Source organism: Camelina sativa, chromosome 5, assembly GCF_000633955.1.
Source record: "Camelina sativa cultivar DH55 chromosome 5, Cs, whole genome shotgun sequence".
In the NCBI taxonomy this organism is placed as follows: domain Eukaryota; kingdom Viridiplantae; phylum Streptophyta; class Magnoliopsida; order Brassicales; family Brassicaceae; genus Camelina; species Camelina sativa.
In genome coordinates this window covers 28,834,776-28,853,970 of record NC_025689.1, presented here as the reverse complement: position 1 = coordinate 28,853,970, position 19,195 = coordinate 28,834,776, and the positions used below count along the sequence as shown (strand labels likewise).

The following is a 19,195-nucleotide window of genomic DNA, read 5'->3' as shown; positions in this document are numbered from 1 at the left end:
TCTATATAATAAATAATGTGATTTTTAACCAATTAGGTCATCAAAGAGGAATAAAGCAGATGATAGAATTGATGATGATGTAAGAAATGAGGGACAACCAACCATAAGTAAAGTATTAATACATTGTCAGATTATGTAGTTGATGCTTCGAAATGATGCCAAGTTCGTAGAAGCAGAGAGGCATGGAAAAGAAAAAAAATATATTTAACTTTTTTAATTAGTCATGTTGGCTAGGGAACAGACCTATTTTTTTTTGTTTCTTTGGTTTCTTTACTCCATAGTTTTGAATTAAAATTGAAATGAGTTTATATCTTTTTTTTTTGGCTAAAATGAGTTTATATCTTGTTGGCTAGGAAATTGAGATGGATCTATTTAAGTTTCTTTAACCCATTGTTTTGAATTAAATTGAAAATGAGGACATGTGTCAGATATATAAGAAGCCAGATGTCATGTTTTTTAGAAGAAGTTGAGAAAAACCTTCTCATATTATATAAGATATCTCTATATATTATTCTATAAGAATCCAAATCCTATATAAAAAGATTAAAAAAAATCTGCAAAATAATTTTCTCTCACTTTAAATTCATTAGACATTTGGAAATTTGCAATGTATATTTCTTGATTCACCAAACCTTTTTTTTTACTTGAAAATAAAAATGAAAATAGCAATTACGAGAAAATTGTAATTGCATAATTTTTCTCTAAATCAAGTGAAAACTCAAAATATCTAATAGTAGTTTGAAGTGGAGGTAATATTAAATACTCAACTTTTTTTTTTCTCTTTTTAATATCAATTCATGATGTTAGGTTAAGAGTCTTTTCAAATTCTTCTAATCATGTCCCTTTTCACGAAAACGAATAGCATTATCGATAAAAAATACAACTAAATATTGTAGATCAATGTAATGAGTCATGAGTTTTAACAGTATGAGTTTTTAAGATGTGAAATAAGGATATGAAGTTCATATATGTCGGGACAAGATGGCACCCGCATAACTGGGGTTAAGGTTCACTGGTAGGAGAAGTGGTATATTTCGTAAAATGATATAGGACCATGAAATTTAGTGACATGAGTTTTAAATGAGTCCAATAGCATGAAGAATATGTCTGCCAGAAGTTGCTTCTGTAATGATGTAAATGCTTTTACCCCACAAGAATCAGGGAAGTCCACTAATGGCTTCATGCCATCAAAAAACTTAGAAAGAGACAGCACCTTATTGTTCTAATGGTGGATATATCCTCTAGTCTAACAACATTACTTCTTGATCATCTATTTCACTACATCCCCTTGCCACTTAATATCTGCTTCTCTCGTTACCTTTTTGTTTGTTTGGTTTTTCAGAGAAGCTACTGTTACAAATGAATATAAGGGATGTGGCCTATGGGTATATGCTTGCTATAATGTTGTAGGTGTCTCATTTTAGCTAGCAAAGCCTATATAATGCAATAAACCAACTGAAATTTCAGCAGCCTTAGAAGAGGAAATAGTTTCGGGAGAGAGGGACTGAATCAGCTGGGGCACACGTAAGGACCTCGCCGTTTGCTGTGACAACGTATGTCTCTGGGTCCACGGTGATGTGTGGAAGCGCATCATTCAGCTTCATGTCGAGTTTTGTGAGCTGCCTCACGTTGGAGACTGCTACAACCCTCTTATTGAGTCCATATACCTCTTTTACCCCGTTTCTCAAGGCAGCCTGGACTTAGGTAAGAATAAAGAAACTATACTTTTGCTAACTGATCCACAAATCAATCTGAGAAAGAGAGGATAAAGCCATACCTTGCTGACAAATGCAACAGAGTTTTCACTTCCGGCTTTTCCAAATGCTCCAAACATAGGTCTCGATGTGACCTACCGTCGTAAAATTAAGCAAAGAGTGTTATATTTTTAATCAACAAGATACACTTAAAAGACGTGTTGTTAAAATAACATGTCCAGAAACAAGTAGTCAATGATGATTACTGGCTCAGGAGTAGGTATGCTCGCATTTGCATCGCCCATATTAGCCCAGGATATATTGCCACCTTTAATTATTATTTCTGGTTTTGCTCCAAAGAAAGCCGGCGTCCATATAACGAGGTCAGCCAGCTTCTTCTCCTGCAAAGCAGTGCAATTTTACAATCCAGTAAACAAAAACATTGTGGCTAAATGACTACAGACTTCCACTATTTAGCCAAAGTAAGGTTTTCACTCTATTCCTAGTCTACAAAATTACAAACACCACTGCTAGCTCTCTCATCCATAAAGAATCTGATTAAAGAACGCAGGAAATATACTGTTCATAAGAAATGATGTTTCACACAGTTTTGGCATGTATTGGAAGACAGAACTAAAAACTTGCAACAGGAAAAGAAAGCTATATAGTAAAGATATAAGATGTGTCTAACTTGAAAATTAGCATACCTCAACCGAGCCAATTAAGTCAGCAAAACCATTGGCTATAGCTGGGTTTATAGTGTACTTTGCAATGTATCTCTTTATTCTCGCATTATCATCATCAGCTGTATTAGGATCAGTGGCACCCCTCTGAGCCTTCATCTTGTCAGCAGTCTGCCAAGTTCTGCTTATTACCTGCAAAACAGAATTCTCCCATAATAAGTTTTCCGCTAAACAGAATCTAGCAAAGAGTGACAAAAGCTCTTTTGAGAACCTAGAGTTTCAAGTATTGATTTCACAAAATGTTTTTTGGTTTTAGAGGGATGAACCTCTCCAATGCGACCCATTGCTTGTGAGTCAGAAGAGATAATGCTAATTGCTCCCATATCATGCAATATGTCCTCTGCTGCTATTGTTTCAGCTCTTATCCTTGATTCAGCAAAAGCTACATCTTCTGGGATATTCTTGTCAAGGTGATGGCAAACCATCTGATCGTGTTTGCATATGAGGTTATCAACAAGACAAAAATAAAGTAATTCACCATCAGTCACATACTTCCTATTAAATTCTTCATACCAGCATGTCAAGATGTTCATCTACAGTATTTTTTGTATATGGCCGTGTTGGGTTGGTTGATGATGGGAGTACGTTTTTTACTCCACAAACTCTGATGATATCTGGCGCATGTCCACCACCAGCACCTTCACTGTCCAGCAGGATTTAACAAAAATAGCACTTCAATATTTGATTCTAATATAGGCAGTGACCTTACTTTGATATAGGTGTTACCTATCTAGTTTTATCAGCTAATTGAACATCATAACTACCTAGCATATGGGGAATTGGAGCAACGAATTTAAGCTACCGAACATAACTAAAATTAAGAAGAGGTGAGGTGCTGATGCACCTGTGGTATGTATGTATCGTTCTCCCTCGAAATGCGTTGATTGTGTGCTCCACAAAACCCGATTCATTTAAAGTGTCAGTATGAATGTTCACCTGTCAAATACAAACAATTTAGTACATTTGGGAAACTTTCAAATTTGTTCCTTAAAAAGAGGATGTCAGGGAAAAGCGCAGACTTGGATATCATATTCTTCTGCAACTGCCAAACAATTGTCTATTGCAGCAGGAGTAGTTCCCCAGTCCTCATGCAGCTTCAATCCCATTGCTCCAGCCTCCACTATATGACGAAGCTCTAACGGTTTAGATGTATTTCCCTAACAACGATACATTTACTAACCGTAAGAGTTCTAGTCAGCTATTGGTGTATCTGTCTTAAGAAGTGCGGACTTTTGAAACAAGAAGATTACATGGATGCAAATCATTGTCAAGAAGAAACATATCTCACCTTCCCTGTAAACCCGAAGTTTAGTGGCAGGCTATCCGTGGACTGCAGCATTAACTTCATATCGAACGGAGAAGGAGTGCAGGTTGTAGCACGTGTACCATAAGCAGGCCCTGTCCCTCCTCCAACCATAGTTGTAATGCCTGCATATAATTACCAGTTAGAGGAAATTGATCTAAATCAGTGTTCCAAAAGACTTGCAAACTTATGCTTTCTTCCCATACATGACTATAGTTAATCTAGACAACAACATATTACAAAATTCATAATGTTCAAGAAGATTAGATGCAGTCAGGCTACTCTACTCACCGCTTGACACTGCTTCATATACTAATTGGGGACATATGAAATGCACATGACAATCAATAGCTCCAGCAGTTACAATCATTCCTTCTCCAGCAATAACCTCAGTCTTGTTCTAGGAAAAAACAACAAGAGGAGGTAAGTAGCCCAAAATGGTAACAACAGTGTTTATACAGTGTATCAAATTACCCCAATAAGCATATTGCTCTGCACACCATGCATGGTATCTGGATTGCCTGCTTTCCGAAGACCGACAATATGACCATTTTTAATGCCAATATCTGCCTTATAGATTCCTGTATAATCAATTATCACACTATTGGTAATGACAGTATCCAAAGAAAGAGCTTCAGATTGCTCTATTCCTTGACCCATGCCTTCTCTTAGAACTTTTCCACCTCCAAATACACATTCATCTCCATAAACAGTATAATCTTTTTCGATTCTTGCGTACAAGTTGGTGTCACCTAGCCGAAGCTTGTCGCCGGTGGTAGGACCATACATATTTGCATACTTTTCACGAGTAATTGTAGTTGTAAATCTAGGATCTTCCCCGACTATCCCCTCACTGCAAAGAGATCAATTAAAACTTGATTTGGTTGAATATGCAAGTAAGGTGACCATGGTAAAACTCAATCTTGGAACATACAAAATCCAAAATAAATAGGACTTACCTAGCATTAGCATCTTCCAGGTGCCTAAAGCCTCCCCTCTCCAAGGTTTCCATAACAACTGCCCAATTGACATCATCAACCGGACCGTCAACAATTCCATTCCCTCCCCTTATCACTTTATTTCCACCAATATTCACAAGTACAACACTTTTTCTTTCTCCTGGCTACGAAAAGCATAACAATTTTCACTGACAGGACTAAGAGGTTCATCCCTTAGTAATGAAAAACAACAAAAGATATCACATTAACAGCAGAGAGTCCCTCAAGATGATGCTATTCAACCTTTTTGAAAAATATTTTTAAGGTTTTCTAATGCTACTATTCCTTTCTCCAAATATCAGTTCCAGCACAAAAACCATCTAGATAGATGAGATACTGAAGAGTTTTCTAAATGAGGCCAAATCCATAGGTATATGACATATGAAAAATGAAACAAGAGACAGAGATATTCAGAAATTCCAACCTCAAATCGTACAGCGGTTCCAGCTGCAATGTTTAAACGCATACCAAGAGCTCTACGTCTGTCAAACACCAACAATGGATTCACTTCAATGAAATGGTAGTGACTTCCAACCTGAAAAAGAGACTCTGAAAAATTGATTATTTGAATTATATCTCCATCCATATAAAACAAAACGAGAATTTGAAATAAAGTCTTACAGTAAAACAGAAACACAGAAGAAGCAAGATATGGCAAATTTACACACACCTGAACTGGTCTGTCTCCAGTGTTGACGACGTTGAGAACTACTGCCTTCCTTCCATGATTTATTATTATACTTCCATCTCCATATTTTATATCACCAGGAATTACATCCTCATGAGCTTCTGGAAATTTATCCAATGAAGGGACTGCGAAACGAACGAGCCAATAAATCATATCATAAGCAACCTTACATTAACAATATTAATACTTCCACAAACTTCTTATTTGGCATCAATGTAATCTCTCACATGAAACATTCTAGGCAAAGTATTACAAACAAACAAACAAAAAAGACATAGTACGTGTGTAGAATATGCAACGAACCTGGAAGGAAAGATCCATGTAAAGCGAGTTCAAGGTTGCCGTTTTCAGAAGAGATGGGTTCATGAACCGTGACTAACTTTGTACCATCACGAAACGTCCCTTCAACCTACATATACAACACACCTTAACTAGTTATTGTATGACAAACTTGACTGACACACCAAACGCATAGCAAGGAACATAAAGCCCATTTTGACCATCTTGAAAAACTATCAGAAAATCAACAGAGTTAATGAAAAAAAACCACCTGAACCGTATACAGAAGATGCACAACAGCAGGAAGAACCTGTCTCCTGTTACAAAACAAGAAAACGCTATAGTAGTACTCAAGCTATCAGAACAAAACACAAGTAAATCAACAGTATAGTTCAGTTCATCATATTACCTTCCTAATAGTTGTCTACCAATATCCATCAGTTCAGCCACGCTTTTCTCACCATCACGAATAAACTCAAGAATCTATAAAACCATAACTTTAGAAAATATTCGAAAAGGAGAATTCAAATCTCCTGTACACTAAGTACTATATCTCTTTAGTCCTCAAAAGAGTATAATTATAGTACCTGAGTAGCAATGAGGGCTACAGCTTCAGTGTAATTAAGTCTAATACCACGAGCAAGACGCTTCTGTGCAAGGAAACCAGCTTGATGAAGCTCTAACTTCTCGATCTCTCGAGGCAACAACTTCATCTCTCAATTCCCCAGTTACCTAAAAATGCGAAAAGCAGAGAGAGACCACGAACAAAGACGTCGTCGTCGGGAAACAGATCGACGATTCCGTTACCGCGAACGCCGTAACTGAATAGAGAGACTAGATTTGATTATTTGAAAGGAGGAGTTGCCGAATCAGTGACTCGCAGCAGAGTCACACAGTACAAATTATTCAATCTTCATTTTTTATCTAATTTGCTTACATCATGCATATGTCATAGATTCCGATCCCTTTTTACTATTATTAAAAATATATTTTATTATACTATATAAAGTTGGATGTCAAAGTTATTCGTTAACAACAAGATCATGTGTCAATTATATATTTCAGATGTTGATCCATGTCAATTTTAAATAAATTTATTAAAATTTTAAAATATAAAAATTCAAAACCTACCATAAATATGTTTTATATAAAAGTAAAATAGAGAAAAGAAACCTAATTTATTTAAAATCTTTTAATAAAAAAAAACATTTGTAAACTTCTAAATGTAAAACAAAACTGTTAACAGTTTTAAAAATATTAAAAGGCAATTATAAAATTTAAACAGCTTTAAATTTTTTAAAAATTTATTATAAAGAAATTATATATATATCATTAAATTCGAAATTATAATATAGTTTATTTATTTTAATTTTAAATTGCTAATTTTACAAGAAAATTTACTTTTTATATAAAATAAAAAAATGATTGTAAAAATATACAATTAATTACTGTTTCTAAAAAAAGTAAATACTCACCTTTACATAAAGAAAAAGATGGTTAAAGTAAAAAAAATAAAAAAAATATTGTTTATCAAATAATTTATTCAAAAATACTGCTATTGTAATATATAAGATATGAGTATATAATATTAACTATGCGTTTTTGTAACTATAAAAATGTTAAACTATAAAAATGTTAAAGTGAAGAGACATATAATAGGTTATTTAATGTGTCCATAAAGACAATTCGTTGGTAGTAGTAAAGACTAAATAGTACAGTATATTTGAACAATAAAATATATTTGTGTGTACAAATACACTTTTACTGGTAGTGTATATAGTAGATTTGTAAATGGATATACATTATTGTATTATAGAAAAAAAAAAACAACTATTTTCTTTAACTAAAAGTTTATCTCTTTACTTTTATACATTGTTTTTACTTATGAAAAGAATTAAATATATATTTTTTGTTAAATTTAATTTTATTTTAATAACTTTAAACTCATCTATAACTATTTTCATTAACTATAAGTATATCTATTTACTTTTTTTTTTCAACCAAACAATAAATTAAAAGAAAATTCTTCGGTTAGTTGTCCAAACTGGATGGAAGAAGTTTACAAAAGAAATTTCAGAGATAAAAGAACGCGGAGGACTGGCAAAACAATATACCTTCATATTTAACGCACGCGAGATCCAAGAGATATAGATTAGTGGGAAGGACTCTAGCGAGTTAAACTCATCGAGCAGGTTGGAGAAGGACAGCCAACTTTCAGGGACTGCACAATAGTGATTAACTCAGCACAACCAGTCTCAAAATGTTGACAAGTGATCCATGCAGCACATATCCGCTCCATAACCCACAACAACGCTTCTAACTCCAAATGTAGGGGGGAGGAGCTCCGTCTTAGACACTTGGTCCCCAACAACAAGGTTCGCTCCTCACCAATGCGACACTACCAGCCCAATCTTGAATGCACATTGGTTGATTTCCAAGAACCATCAATCTGACAACCAGATGAAGAAATATATGGTTAGAGTAATTCTTCTTAAAATATGTATATTAAACACAATAATATCGTTTTCCACAATAGAGTGTAAGTAAATTTTTGGATTTCTTAAAAACCATCCTAGTAACTAGGCAAATAATTAGAAACTAAATGAAGTTAAACCAAGCATATATGTAAATAAAGTTTATAATATTTTTTTATATATAATTTCTCTTAAAAAGAAAACTTGTGCATGGGGTTAGTTGGATAGAATAATATAGAGTGTATACTTGGTACTTTTGATTAGAAAGACATAAAATAAGATAATTATATTATACTTTTATTGCATTTGTGGTTCATCATGGGAAAAAAAAAACATAATATCAATTGTAACTGCAAAAACAAAGATTGGTTTTTCGGATCACATGGTGCAACAACATTTGTTTGCGAAACGATCAGAAGTAACACATTGTCCGGATGCGAACCCAGCCTTCCTACAGCCTGCCCCACATTTACCATTTCCGTACGTTGGCGAACAAGTAGTCTTGCACATATCATCGATTCTCCCTGTTGGTTTGATCTCTGCATAACAAAGTCACCACACATGCATGAATATCATATACAATCATAAATAGATTTATAGATATATCAATGTTCTTGCTTTCAAATGATGAAACCTATATTAGCAAACAACAACATATAGATAAAAATGTTACCTGACGCCAAGACGTTGTAACTCGACAAAGAAGCTGCCAATACTATCAAGAGTAAAAAGGTCACTGAAGTCTTTGTGATGCCCATTTTCTTGCTTGTAGTATACTGTATATATCAATTTATCAACTATAAAGATAGTATATATATTGGACAAATCTGTTCTATGATTTTCTAGATTGTAAGTGCAAGCTCTATTTATAGAGCATTTAGGTTTTTGTGGTTCAAAAAAAAATTTACAATTTTTTTTTGTTACCATTAATGCATCTTTCATATATGCTACTAATATATTTTTGACTAAAAGTTATTTCTTGACATTGGTGGCTCTTCCACATATACTAAAGAATATTATCTCCTGACTAGAAGATATTTTTATTTTTATGACTATTTTTACATACAAAAATTTGTTTTTTTTTTTAATTTGTTTTAAAACCAAGGTTGATCTTTAAGAAAAAAGAAATAAGGTTGACTGGATCCTAGAAAAAAATCATAAACTAATTTTTTCAAATTATCTGAGAATCATATACAAGTCTAGAGAATATTTTGAACACCATTTTAAACATTTGCATTAAAAAGTAGAATTTTTCACCGCATATGAATTTGTTCACCAAGTTTTATTAAACCTATTTTTACTTTTTAAACCAACCTCCTAAAGTTTTCTTTTGTTCAAATTTGTTTACAAAATGTTTTCAAACAACTCTCAGCTACGTTGACCATCCGAATCAAGAATACCACACACATCAATGGACAATGGCTCAAGTATGTTAACCATCCGAATGGAGAGCATACACACACATCAGTGGTTCATCTCTCCTTACTAGCACTAACTAAAGTAAACATGTCATGAATTNAGCTACACCGTATGCCATCTTCTTAAGGCGATTTCAAAACATTTATATGAATGTGAACATCATTATGATGGATATATAAAAGTACGCATCGGAGTTTGAGTGTTGATTAACCATAACCATAAGCTAAATGCTTCATATATTTTAATATAAGCAGATTCTCGTAATTACTTCCTCCATAGCATTTACGAATAAGAAAAGCCTTGTATAGATCAGTCAACTCTTGTGACAAAAATAAAAGATCAATCAACTCTATTAGAATCGAGCATACATATATATACATTGCCACACTCTTAATTTACTCTAATTAAACCTTGATTATATTGAAACCACATAGCTGCAAATAATTAATTGCTTTTGTTGTCTCCTATTTAAATTGATCATCATCCATGGATGACTTATTATTTTCATATGTGACAATGATTATTGTGTAATTATTTTTAAGTCTCAGTCCCACTATGGTTAGAGTATTTCTTCTTAAAATATGTATATCAAACACTATTATATCGTTTTCCATAACAGAGAGTAAAATTTTTGGATTTCTCAAAAACCATCTTAGTAGCTAGGCAAATAATTAGAAACTAAATGAAGTTAAACCAAGCATATATCTAAATAAAATTTATGGGGTTTTATATATATAATTTCTCTTTAAAATAAAACTTTTGCATGGTGATAGTTGGATAGAGTGATATAGAGTGTATACTTAGTACCTTTGATTAGAAAGACATAAGATAAGATAATTATGTTATCTTTTATTGCATTTGTGGTTCATGGAAAAACAAAAAAACACATATCAATGCTAATTGCAAAGACAAAGATCAAATTTTTATCACATGGTGCAACAACATTTGTTTGCGAAACGGCCAGAAGTAGCACATTGTCCGGATGCGAATCCAGCCTTCCTACAGTCTGCCCCACATTTACCATTTCCGTATGTTGGCGAACAAGTAGTCTTACACATATCATCGATTCTCCCTGTTGGTTTGATCTCTGCATAACAAAGTCACCACACATGCATGAATATCATATACATGTTATATATAGATTTATAGATATATCAATGTTCTTACTTTAAAATGATGAAACCTATATTAGCAAACAACAACATATAGATAAAAATGTTACCTGAAGCCAAAACGTTGTAACTTGACAAAGAAGCTGCCAATACTATCAAGAGTAAAAAGGTCACTGAAGTCTTTGTGATACCCATTTTTTTGCTTGTAGTATATATATCAAGTTATCAACTATAAAGTAGTATAAATATTGGACAAATCTGTTCTGTGATTTTCTAGATTGTAAGTGCAAGCTTTATTTATAGAGCATTTTGGTTTTTGTGGTTCACAAAAACAATGTACAATTCTTTTTTGTTACCATTGATGCATCTTTCATATATGCTAATAATATATTTTTGACTAAAAATTATTGTTTAACATTGGTGGCTCTTCCACATATACTAAACAATATTATTTCGTGACTAAAAGATATTTTTATTTTTATGACTATTTTTATATATAGAACTTTTGTTTTTATAATTTGTTTAAAAACCAAGGTTGACCTTTAACAAAAAAAAAAATAAGGTTGTCCGGATCCTAAAATAAAATCTTATACTAACTTTGTCCAATTATCTGAGAATCATATACAAGTCTAGAGAAAATTTTGAACTCCATTTTAAACCTTTGCATTAAAAAGTAGAAATTTTCACCGCGTATGAATTTGTTCACCAAGTTTTATTAGACTGATTTTTACTTTTAAAACCAACCTCCTAAAGATCCCTTTTGTTCAGAATTGTTTACAAAAAGTTTTCAAACAACTCTCAGCTACGTTGACCATCTGAATCGAGCATACCACACACATCCATTCACAATGGCTAAGTACGTTGACCATCCGAATCGAGAGCATGCACACACATCAATGGTTCATCTCTCCTTACTAGCACTAACTAAAGTAAACATGTCATGAGTTTTAACTACACCATATGCCTTCTTTTTTAACCTCCTCTCTTGTCAGTTCTCCCTTCCTGATCCCGCTGTAGTTAGCTCTTCCACTACCTTCGATTTCAAGGTTTGAATTTTGTAGATACTCTCTTCCCGATCCTCTAGATCTCTTGGTTTTGTTATAAAGTGTTTGATTTCTTCTAAATTGATTGGATTTGTTATATATTGTTCGATTTCAAGGTTTGAATTGTGTAGACATTGATCCTCTAGATTAATTTTCATATCTTATTTCTCTTTGCTAATTACAGATGCGCCCACCAATCAACATTGGTGGTCGTTCGTATGGACAATCATCGAGTTCTCAAGCTGCTGGTTTTCAAAGAACTTTGCTTCCTAGAATTTTGAATCCCCCAGCTGCAATCGTTGAACCAGTTGAGCAGATGGAAAAAATTTACATGTGCAACGTGATGTTCGAGTGCTTGATCCGGCTCGAAGAAATGGAGCTATATAGTATTGTTCTTCCTTTTTTTTTGTTTCAGACACCGTTTAATGTAACAAAGTAAAATGTGAATTAATTAATACACATGCAACAGGTTCAAAAACAACACCGAAGTATCAACTCGTGTTAGGAAAATCATTGAAGGGAACTTCAAAGGAGCGTGGTATAGCTGGGGAAAAGTGCCGCAATACTATAGAGATACTTGGTTTTCAACATTTAAGGTTTGATTTAGTTATGTATAAACTATTTTTCAGAAATAAGTTTATATTCAATACATGTCTAATAATATATATATACATAGACAAGGTTTCGGTGGGATCCCACGATTGAGCATCTAGTATATATATATACTAGAAATAGGCTCGCGCGATGCGCGAGATATATTTAATTTTATTTTTATTAATTACGATATATTTTAAATTTAGAAACGTATTTTTTTATATGATTTTTTTTTTAAAATTAATATTTGTTCCTTTTTATATATGGTTTGTAATGTTTGGATGCAAAATAAAATAAACAAAACATATCGGAAATTTTTTTAGTGGAAGTAATTAAATCCCTCAAAGTTTTGTTGTTTTGGATTTTACTGTTTTGTGATAAATTGTTAGGTTCTTAGAGCATCTCCAACCCCATTCTATTTTAAAGTCAAAACTCTGTTATATAGTATCATTTGCTATAACCCTATAGAGTAATTGGTAGGATTACTCTATATGCAACTTTAATTTTTTACACTAACTCCATTTACATATTGAAAAAACTTGTATGCTCTATTTTAGAGTAAAAAATAGAATATATATTGGAGATAGTTTTAGCACACATGAGATTTGTGTAGAGACCATATATCAGACATTCGAAACGAAAATTGAGTATTGAAAATTGTTTACAAATATTACCAACTAAATCTCATCTTTCCCTACATCTTTTCCAAAGCTGTAATATATGGATGCGATCAAGACTTATATGATCGTAAAGAAAATTAATTGATAAATATTTATCTTTTTGCGAGTGGTTTTACAACTCTATATATTCTTTAACTCAATCTTGATATTTGATTTTCTTTTTGACTCCCATATGTTGCTACGTTTTGATTTTCTTCAGTTAGCCTCCTAACAAATATCTTGTGAATTAGAAACTTTATATGAATGCTTAGAATGTGCTGTACTTCTATGATGATGTTATTTCTCGGTCCTTGTGTCTATTCTTATTCATTATGTTCTTTTAATTGTAAAAAAAAACGAACTCTCCAACATGTCAATTGGTGTAGATGGAAGGGAAGACAAAATTAGAAAAATTGATATAAACAATAGATACATTCCAATTATTTTTCTGACATAACTACATTTCTAAACTATTTTAACTTACATCTAAATGCTTTTTTTAATTAACTATATAAAAACTTATAATATCTATATGTTGACTTTTCTATCAGATTTTGATGATTTTAAAATAAGACATGTGAGGAAAAAAATCAGACCAACTCAAATTCATCCAATCAATAAACTAAAATTCTAAAACCTGAATTTTGTACTATACTAATGAGATTATGAATCTAGACAATATGTTTTACAAGGTAACAGAAAAATCACCAATGATTATTTTGAATATTTAATAAGTGTACTCATGATTTATCATATGCTCCAATGTTTACTCTCTAATCTTGTAATCACCCTTAATATAAAAAAATTGGAATAATGCATATTAAAATATGGCTCATGTCATAAATATTTATGAAATAACTTATACCATATCTCACATTAAATTTTGTTTAAAATTCATGAAAAGAAAAATGTGTCAAATTTAATGTTTTTTAGATTCGATATATTATATCTATTTTCTAATCATTTTAAAATAAATATTATAATTACCATTAAATTATTTTGTGAAACTATTGTTTCCTATTATTTCATGGAGTGATTAAGCAATTATGTTATTTTTATTTTCTTTTAGTACATATGTTTTAAAGACAGTCAAACTGTAACTTATATAATATTAAATATAATTAAATTATATTTGAGTTTTGTCTTTAATACAATATATATGATTATTGGATACAATGTGATTTTTTAAATATATTAGAACATATTTTATATTTTTAAATTAGTCTGTCATGAATTAATTTGGCTTCAACTTTTATTTTAAAAGTATGAAAACTTTTTTGTTTTAATTGGTTTGATCAGTAGTTTCATTTTTATCTGAGTTTTGTCTTTAATACAATATATATGATTATTGAATACAATGTGATTTTTTAAAATATATTAGTACATATTCTATATTTTAAAATTAGTCAATCATAAATGAACTTGGTTTCAATTTTTACTTTAAAAGTATGAAAACTATTTTTTGTTTTAATTGGTTTGATCAGTAGTTTTATATTTAAGTTATACTCCCTCCGTTTCACAAAGAGTGTCATTCTGGAGATTTTTCTTTGTTTCACAAAGACTGTCACTTTACAATTCCAATGCATTATTTTATAGTTCCAATGCATCTTTTATCTTAGATTTCCTTGTTTTACCCTTAATTATAACTAAAATAGTCTATTAAAAACTTATTAAATAAGGGCATATATGTATATTTCAGTGTTTTCTTAATTTGTGTGAAAAGTGTCAGAGTGACACTCTTTGTGAAACGGAGGGAGTATGATGTATGCTTTCATTAAGAAATATATTATATGTTAATACTAAAAAGTTGGAAGAAAGATATTTTTGTAACAATGTGATTTTTTTTTAAAGCAAACTATACACCATATAAGATATAAATAAAATAAAGTATGTAAAAAATGTTTAATTTATGATTAGTGAGAAAGACATGTGTCACAAATATAAAGCGCCAAGTGTCGCATTGGCAGACAAAGTTAGAAAAAACCTTCTCATATATAAGATTCCCAAAGTCGAAAGAAAGGAAAAAAACAAAAAAAAGCGTAACCGCTCGTTCAAAAAAAAAATTGCATAGCTGAAATCAAGATTAACCGATCACTTTCCTCTGACTACGTATAAAAACCCTCAAAACTAACTAAATTTTCTCAAAGTTGCTCAATCAATTTTCCGGGAAAAAATTTACGGGCGAGAAAAAAAGAAGCATTCCTCATAAAATGGTATGCAAATTTTGCTCTGTTCCTCCTAATCTTGATAATATAGCCATATGTATGTTTGGTTTATCTTTTTGGTATTGTGTGTTTGACAGGAGCAATCAGCGAGAAGAAGGCCACGACGTCGTCCTCTTGAGACATGCGGCGGTGTGTTAGTATTCATGGCTCGTGTTGTTTACACAAGAAACCAAACTTTAAAGAAGAACAAGAATCTACCGTCTTGGTTTTTGCAGAGACTGTTCGCATTCGTTATCTTCTTCGTTTCGTTGACAAGTCCGTTTCATCGTCATCTCCTCGCGGTTCTCTCTGTATTCGACGATCACATTCTCGCGTTTCAAGATGCTGTCGAGACTTACTTCCCTTCTTCCAGTTTCGTGTTCGCTAAGATCTCCGATTTGCTCATCGTTGTTGAGACTCTCCCTGAGAGATTCGATGGATTCTTGAAGATACTTCCTGGTTCGATGAACAGAGTTGTGTGGCTAGATTTGGTGCTGGTTCATCTCATTTCTTGGCTTGGTTTGTTGGTGAATGTGTTGGGACGTTGGAGAGATAAGAACAAAGGGACCATGGAGAAAGAGATCACGGTGGATAGGAGTTTTAGCAGATCAGGATCAGTCTCACAAGAAGAAGAAGAAGACGAGAAGGAGAACCTGTGGGCTGAGGGGAAGAAAGCGACGTACAAGGAGGCGTTGCAGAGAGGAAGCAGCGGTGAAGAAGGCGGTGGAAGCACTGGTCGTAGCAACAGCAGCCGCGGTGATCCCATTTTGGAACTGTTTGAGACTGGTTGGATTCAGAATCCCATCAAACGAAGTAGTAGAAGCGCTGATTCGCTCACCTTCTCGCGTTCTGATTCCTACTCCACCTGACACACAATGACGCATTAGCACAAGCCATTAGAGTACTATATGTTCATTCTCTATCGCAACTTCTTGTATTCATTACTTTTGTATATATCATATTCTATGTAACCTAAGTTGAAGATCCAATGATTAACTCTAGTGAACAGTTTTGTCTTTGGTGGGATTTGAAGCTAGAATGTTAATAAGTGATTTGAAGAGGCTTGTGTAATGATGTTAAAATTGGGGTTTTGTTTTATTTATATTTACTTGATATACATAGTAACAGCAAAAATCGAGTATAATCACAATAAGGCCTATACGTATCTTCTTTCTCTATGATATAACTTTTGTAACTTGTAAGAAAAGAAAAAGAAAAACAAAGCTTTTACATACAAAGGTTGTTTGAATATGTGATATTTTTCTTCTTTCTCACTGGCGAATCGAGTAACTTTTCTTCCAGAAGAAGCTGAATGGTCTAGCCAACGACTTTCTTCTCGACATGGATTTCGACAAGACTCTCGGTTCAAAACCTTCAACTGAAGGTGAGGCAGGAGTTGTTGATCCATGGAGAGACATCGGTGCTGAGAGAGATTTCCGGGGAGGTTCCTTTTGTGGTGACTCATCTCTGCTTGGAGATGGCTGGTCCCGTTGCTGCCGTTGTTCCCTAAACAACATTAGAAGCTTCTGAGACTTCTCTCTGCCTCGCGCACTCCCGTTCACTGAGATTGACACTAATGATGGTATCACACCTTCTTGTAGCACCATTTGGATACAAGACTCCCTTCCGTTGCATAGAATCAAAAGGCATGAAACAGCTTGCTCCTGTTCTGCCGTGTCACCCATGTCTAGCACAGTTGCTAGACTGCTGATCATGCCCTGTGATGATACAGCTTCATCTTTGCCCTCTTGGCTCGAAGCTAGATTTAGCAGTACGGCAAGTGACTTCTCTATCCACAAATTTTCACCTGTTGATGCGAGAAGGCCTTGGAGGCTCTTGATGATGTTAGATGAAAGGAGAGCAGAGATATTAGGGGAATATGTGGAAAGGTTGTAGAGGGCATGAAGAGCATCGAGCTTGCATTGGTTTTCGGTTGTTCCCTGAAGAAGCTGCACAAGGAAAGGCACAGCTTGGCTTGCACCTATCACGGACTTTGCTTCATCGAGACAGGAAAGATTAAGATAAAGCGCGGTTGCTGAACCTTGGGATTCAGAAGAAGAGATCATCTTCTCCAGCAGTGGAATCACCCCAGAAGTTAACATTAACTCTTTGTTCCTGCAGGCCATGGAAACGAAGAACACAAAAAGTAATGTGAAAGTCACAAATCTGTTATTGTATTACCAACATTAACAGAACAGGAGGTACTAACCTGTTATTGTTGACGGCTAAATTGAATAGAGCCATAGCTCCTCTATCCTGTGCTGCCACATTTTTTTCATCCACAGCTGATTCTAGAAACCGCAACAACGCTTCGACAAACCCGTTGGCTCCCATGAAGATCCTGGCCTCTTCATCATCCTTAAGCAATAGCCTGATCTTTTCTACAACCTTGCCTTTTTTATCCAAGTCCTTCTCCTCGTTTAAGACAGCCAATAAATCTTGATACCTCTCAAGTACATTTACATCAGAATCCTCATCATCATCATCAGACACAAAACTTTCTTCTGTGTTCTGTCGTTCGACTACAGTAGTATCATTCTCCTCCAAAGGAACAATTTTTATGCCCGTCAACTTACACGAGCTTATACTATTGACTGACTTTGACTTGGTGGACTCAGAGTCAGAGAGAGCCAGTCTCCAGTAGTCAAGGTCTTGAGATTCCGGCGGTCCACTAGGGATCTGAGTTCCATTCTGTTCACACCAGCTCGCAATAAGACCTTTAACACAGTTATTGGGAGTTAAGGAGAGATGTGGGAGTTGCTGTTGAGTCTTTGGGCAAGTATTATGCCCATCACTGAACCACTTCTCAATACAGACCCGTTCATATGTCTGCCCTGAAGCAATAATGACAGGATCACACATAAGTTGCAAAGATATGGGGCATCTCAGTTCTTCAGGTGGAACAGGCATCTGTCCTGATTTTACGCCGTTCATGGGCTTGTCGTTCATAGAACCAAACCTAGATAGCTGGCGGCCAAACCCATGAACACTCCCATAATCCTCAGTAGGAGAGCATGGATTTGAACTCTGAGAGTCATTCTCATCCGAAATCTCACTTCTGAATAGCTTTGAGCATTTTCTCATAAGATGCAAAAGATAAGCCACAATTGATTCCTTACGCTTGTCTTCTTCTGCGCGTGCCCTGTCAACGAGTTTCTTTAGAGCTCTTCTTTCCGCTAGAGCCACTCTAGAAGAAGTGATACTGAGTCTAGTAGCTGCGCGGTGGAAAGTTTCAAGCTCGGTGTTGTCATTACAGTTGTCAAATTTCTTCCCTTGTTGGAGCAATGCAATAATCTGATCACCAACTTCCTTCTCTGATGGATCAAGCATGAACCTGGTGTTCTCTAGTTCACCAACAATTTCCAAAATCTGAAGCCAAAAAAACAAAAACCATTAAGACTTATTTAGAGAATATTATGAACCCTGAAGAACATACTTATCAAGAAACAAGTGAACTAGTCTTAATCATCACAAATGAGACAATGTGCAGAGAACTGAGTAATCAACAATACCTGTGACCCAATAGAGCTAGGAACAATGTCTTCTACACGTTTAAGACCATCGATGAGAGCAATCTTTGCTTTCTCAAATTTTAAAAGAACAGCATCCCCTGTTATGGCCTGTTGCGATTGAAGAAAACGAGAAAATTAAAGACGGACAACACACAAAAAAGAGAAAGCGTAAAACTCGTCCAAAGAGAGAAAGGGGTATGAAGACAGACCAAGTAAAGTTTACTACACTCAGAACAGTGCTGAAGAATATTCTTTGCCTTCTCAAGTGCAATATGCAAAGAGCATAAGGCTTGAATCCCTGATTTACTCCGAGGTCTTGCTCCTTCCAAAGACGGAAAGATTGATAGTATTTTGCATAGAACTCCAGATAGTTCTTTACACATATCTCCATGTAACTGCGTGTTTCCATAAAACATTAGCTTCATGACAACAAGACAATCATATTCATATAACATAAAAAAAAAAAAAAAAAA

General features: G+C 33.9%; 4 protein-coding genes across 4 annotated transcripts in view; 1 reads left to right on the top strand and 3 right to left on the bottom strand.

The window, feature by feature from the left end:
- On the bottom strand, positions 1,073–6,586 carry LOC104787767 (urease). Its single transcript, XM_010513398.2, has 18 exons — positions 6,293–6,586; positions 6,115–6,188; positions 5,977–6,022; positions 5,730–5,835; positions 5,409–5,551; positions 5,163–5,273; positions 4,700–4,863; positions 4,215–4,593; positions 4,032–4,140; positions 3,726–3,865; positions 3,457–3,594; positions 3,282–3,373; positions 2,951–3,080; positions 2,704–2,862; positions 2,402–2,569; positions 1,961–2,095; positions 1,778–1,849; positions 1,073–1,694 (listed from the first exon to the last, which is right to left on the bottom strand). The coding sequence occupies exons 1-18, from the start codon at positions 6,416–6,418 to the stop codon at positions 1,473–1,475; spliced, it is 2,514 nt and encodes an 837-aa protein (XP_010511700.1). The 5' UTR covers positions 6,419–6,586; the 3' UTR covers positions 1,073–1,472.
- On the bottom strand, positions 10,474–10,958 carry LOC109133029 (defensin-like protein 43). Its single transcript, XM_019245559.1, has 2 exons — positions 10,821–10,958; positions 10,474–10,685 (listed from the first exon to the last, which is right to left on the bottom strand). The coding sequence occupies exons 1-2, from the start codon at positions 10,903–10,905 to the stop codon at positions 10,525–10,527; spliced, it is 246 nt and encodes an 81-aa protein (XP_019101104.1). The 5' UTR covers positions 10,906–10,958; the 3' UTR covers positions 10,474–10,524.
- Positions 15,167–16,203, top strand: LOC104787766. Its single transcript, XM_010513397.2, has 2 exons — positions 15,167–15,219; positions 15,309–16,203. The coding sequence occupies exons 1-2, from the start codon at positions 15,217–15,219 to the stop codon at positions 16,077–16,079; spliced, it is 774 nt and encodes a 257-aa protein (XP_010511699.1). The 5' UTR covers positions 15,167–15,216; the 3' UTR covers positions 16,080–16,203.
- Positions 16,333–19,195, bottom strand: part of LOC104787764 (U-box domain-containing protein 7) — a 3,927-nt gene continuing 1,064 nt past the window's right edge. Inside the window, exons 3-6 of the mRNA XM_010513396.1 lie at positions 18,932–19,117; positions 18,723–18,830; positions 17,420–18,579; positions 16,333–17,325 (exon numbers count right to left, since the gene is read on the bottom strand). Coding sequence (XP_010511698.1) covers positions 16,482–17,325; positions 17,420–18,579; positions 18,723–18,830; positions 18,932–19,117 — 2,298 coding nt within the window. The 3' untranslated portion in view covers positions 16,333–16,481. The remainder of the gene's footprint in view (positions 17,326–17,419; positions 18,580–18,722; positions 18,831–18,931; positions 19,118–19,195) is intronic.

Bases quoted from the DNA above. Each gene is read 5' to 3' on its own strand.
- LOC109133029 (XM_019245559.1), bottom strand. From the start codon at position 10,905: ATGGGTATCACAAAGACTTCAGTGACCTTTTTACTCTTGATAGTATTG. The intron at 10,686-10,820 runs GTAACATTTTTA...TTTGTTATGCAG, and splicing joins TTACAACGTTTTGGCTTCAG to AGATCAAACCAACAGGGAGA.
- LOC104787767 (XM_010513398.2), bottom strand. From the start codon at position 6,418: ATGAAGTTGTTGCCTCGAGAGATCGAGAAGTTAGAGCTTCATCAAGCT. The intron at 3,081-3,281 runs GTGCATCAGCAC...CCTGCTGGACAG, and splicing joins ACGATACATACATACCACAG to TGAAGGTGCTGGTGGTGGAC. The intron at 2,570-2,703 runs GTTCATCCCTCT...TCTGTTTTGCAG, and splicing joins CAATGGGTCGCATTGGAGAG to GTAATAAGCAGAACTTGGCA.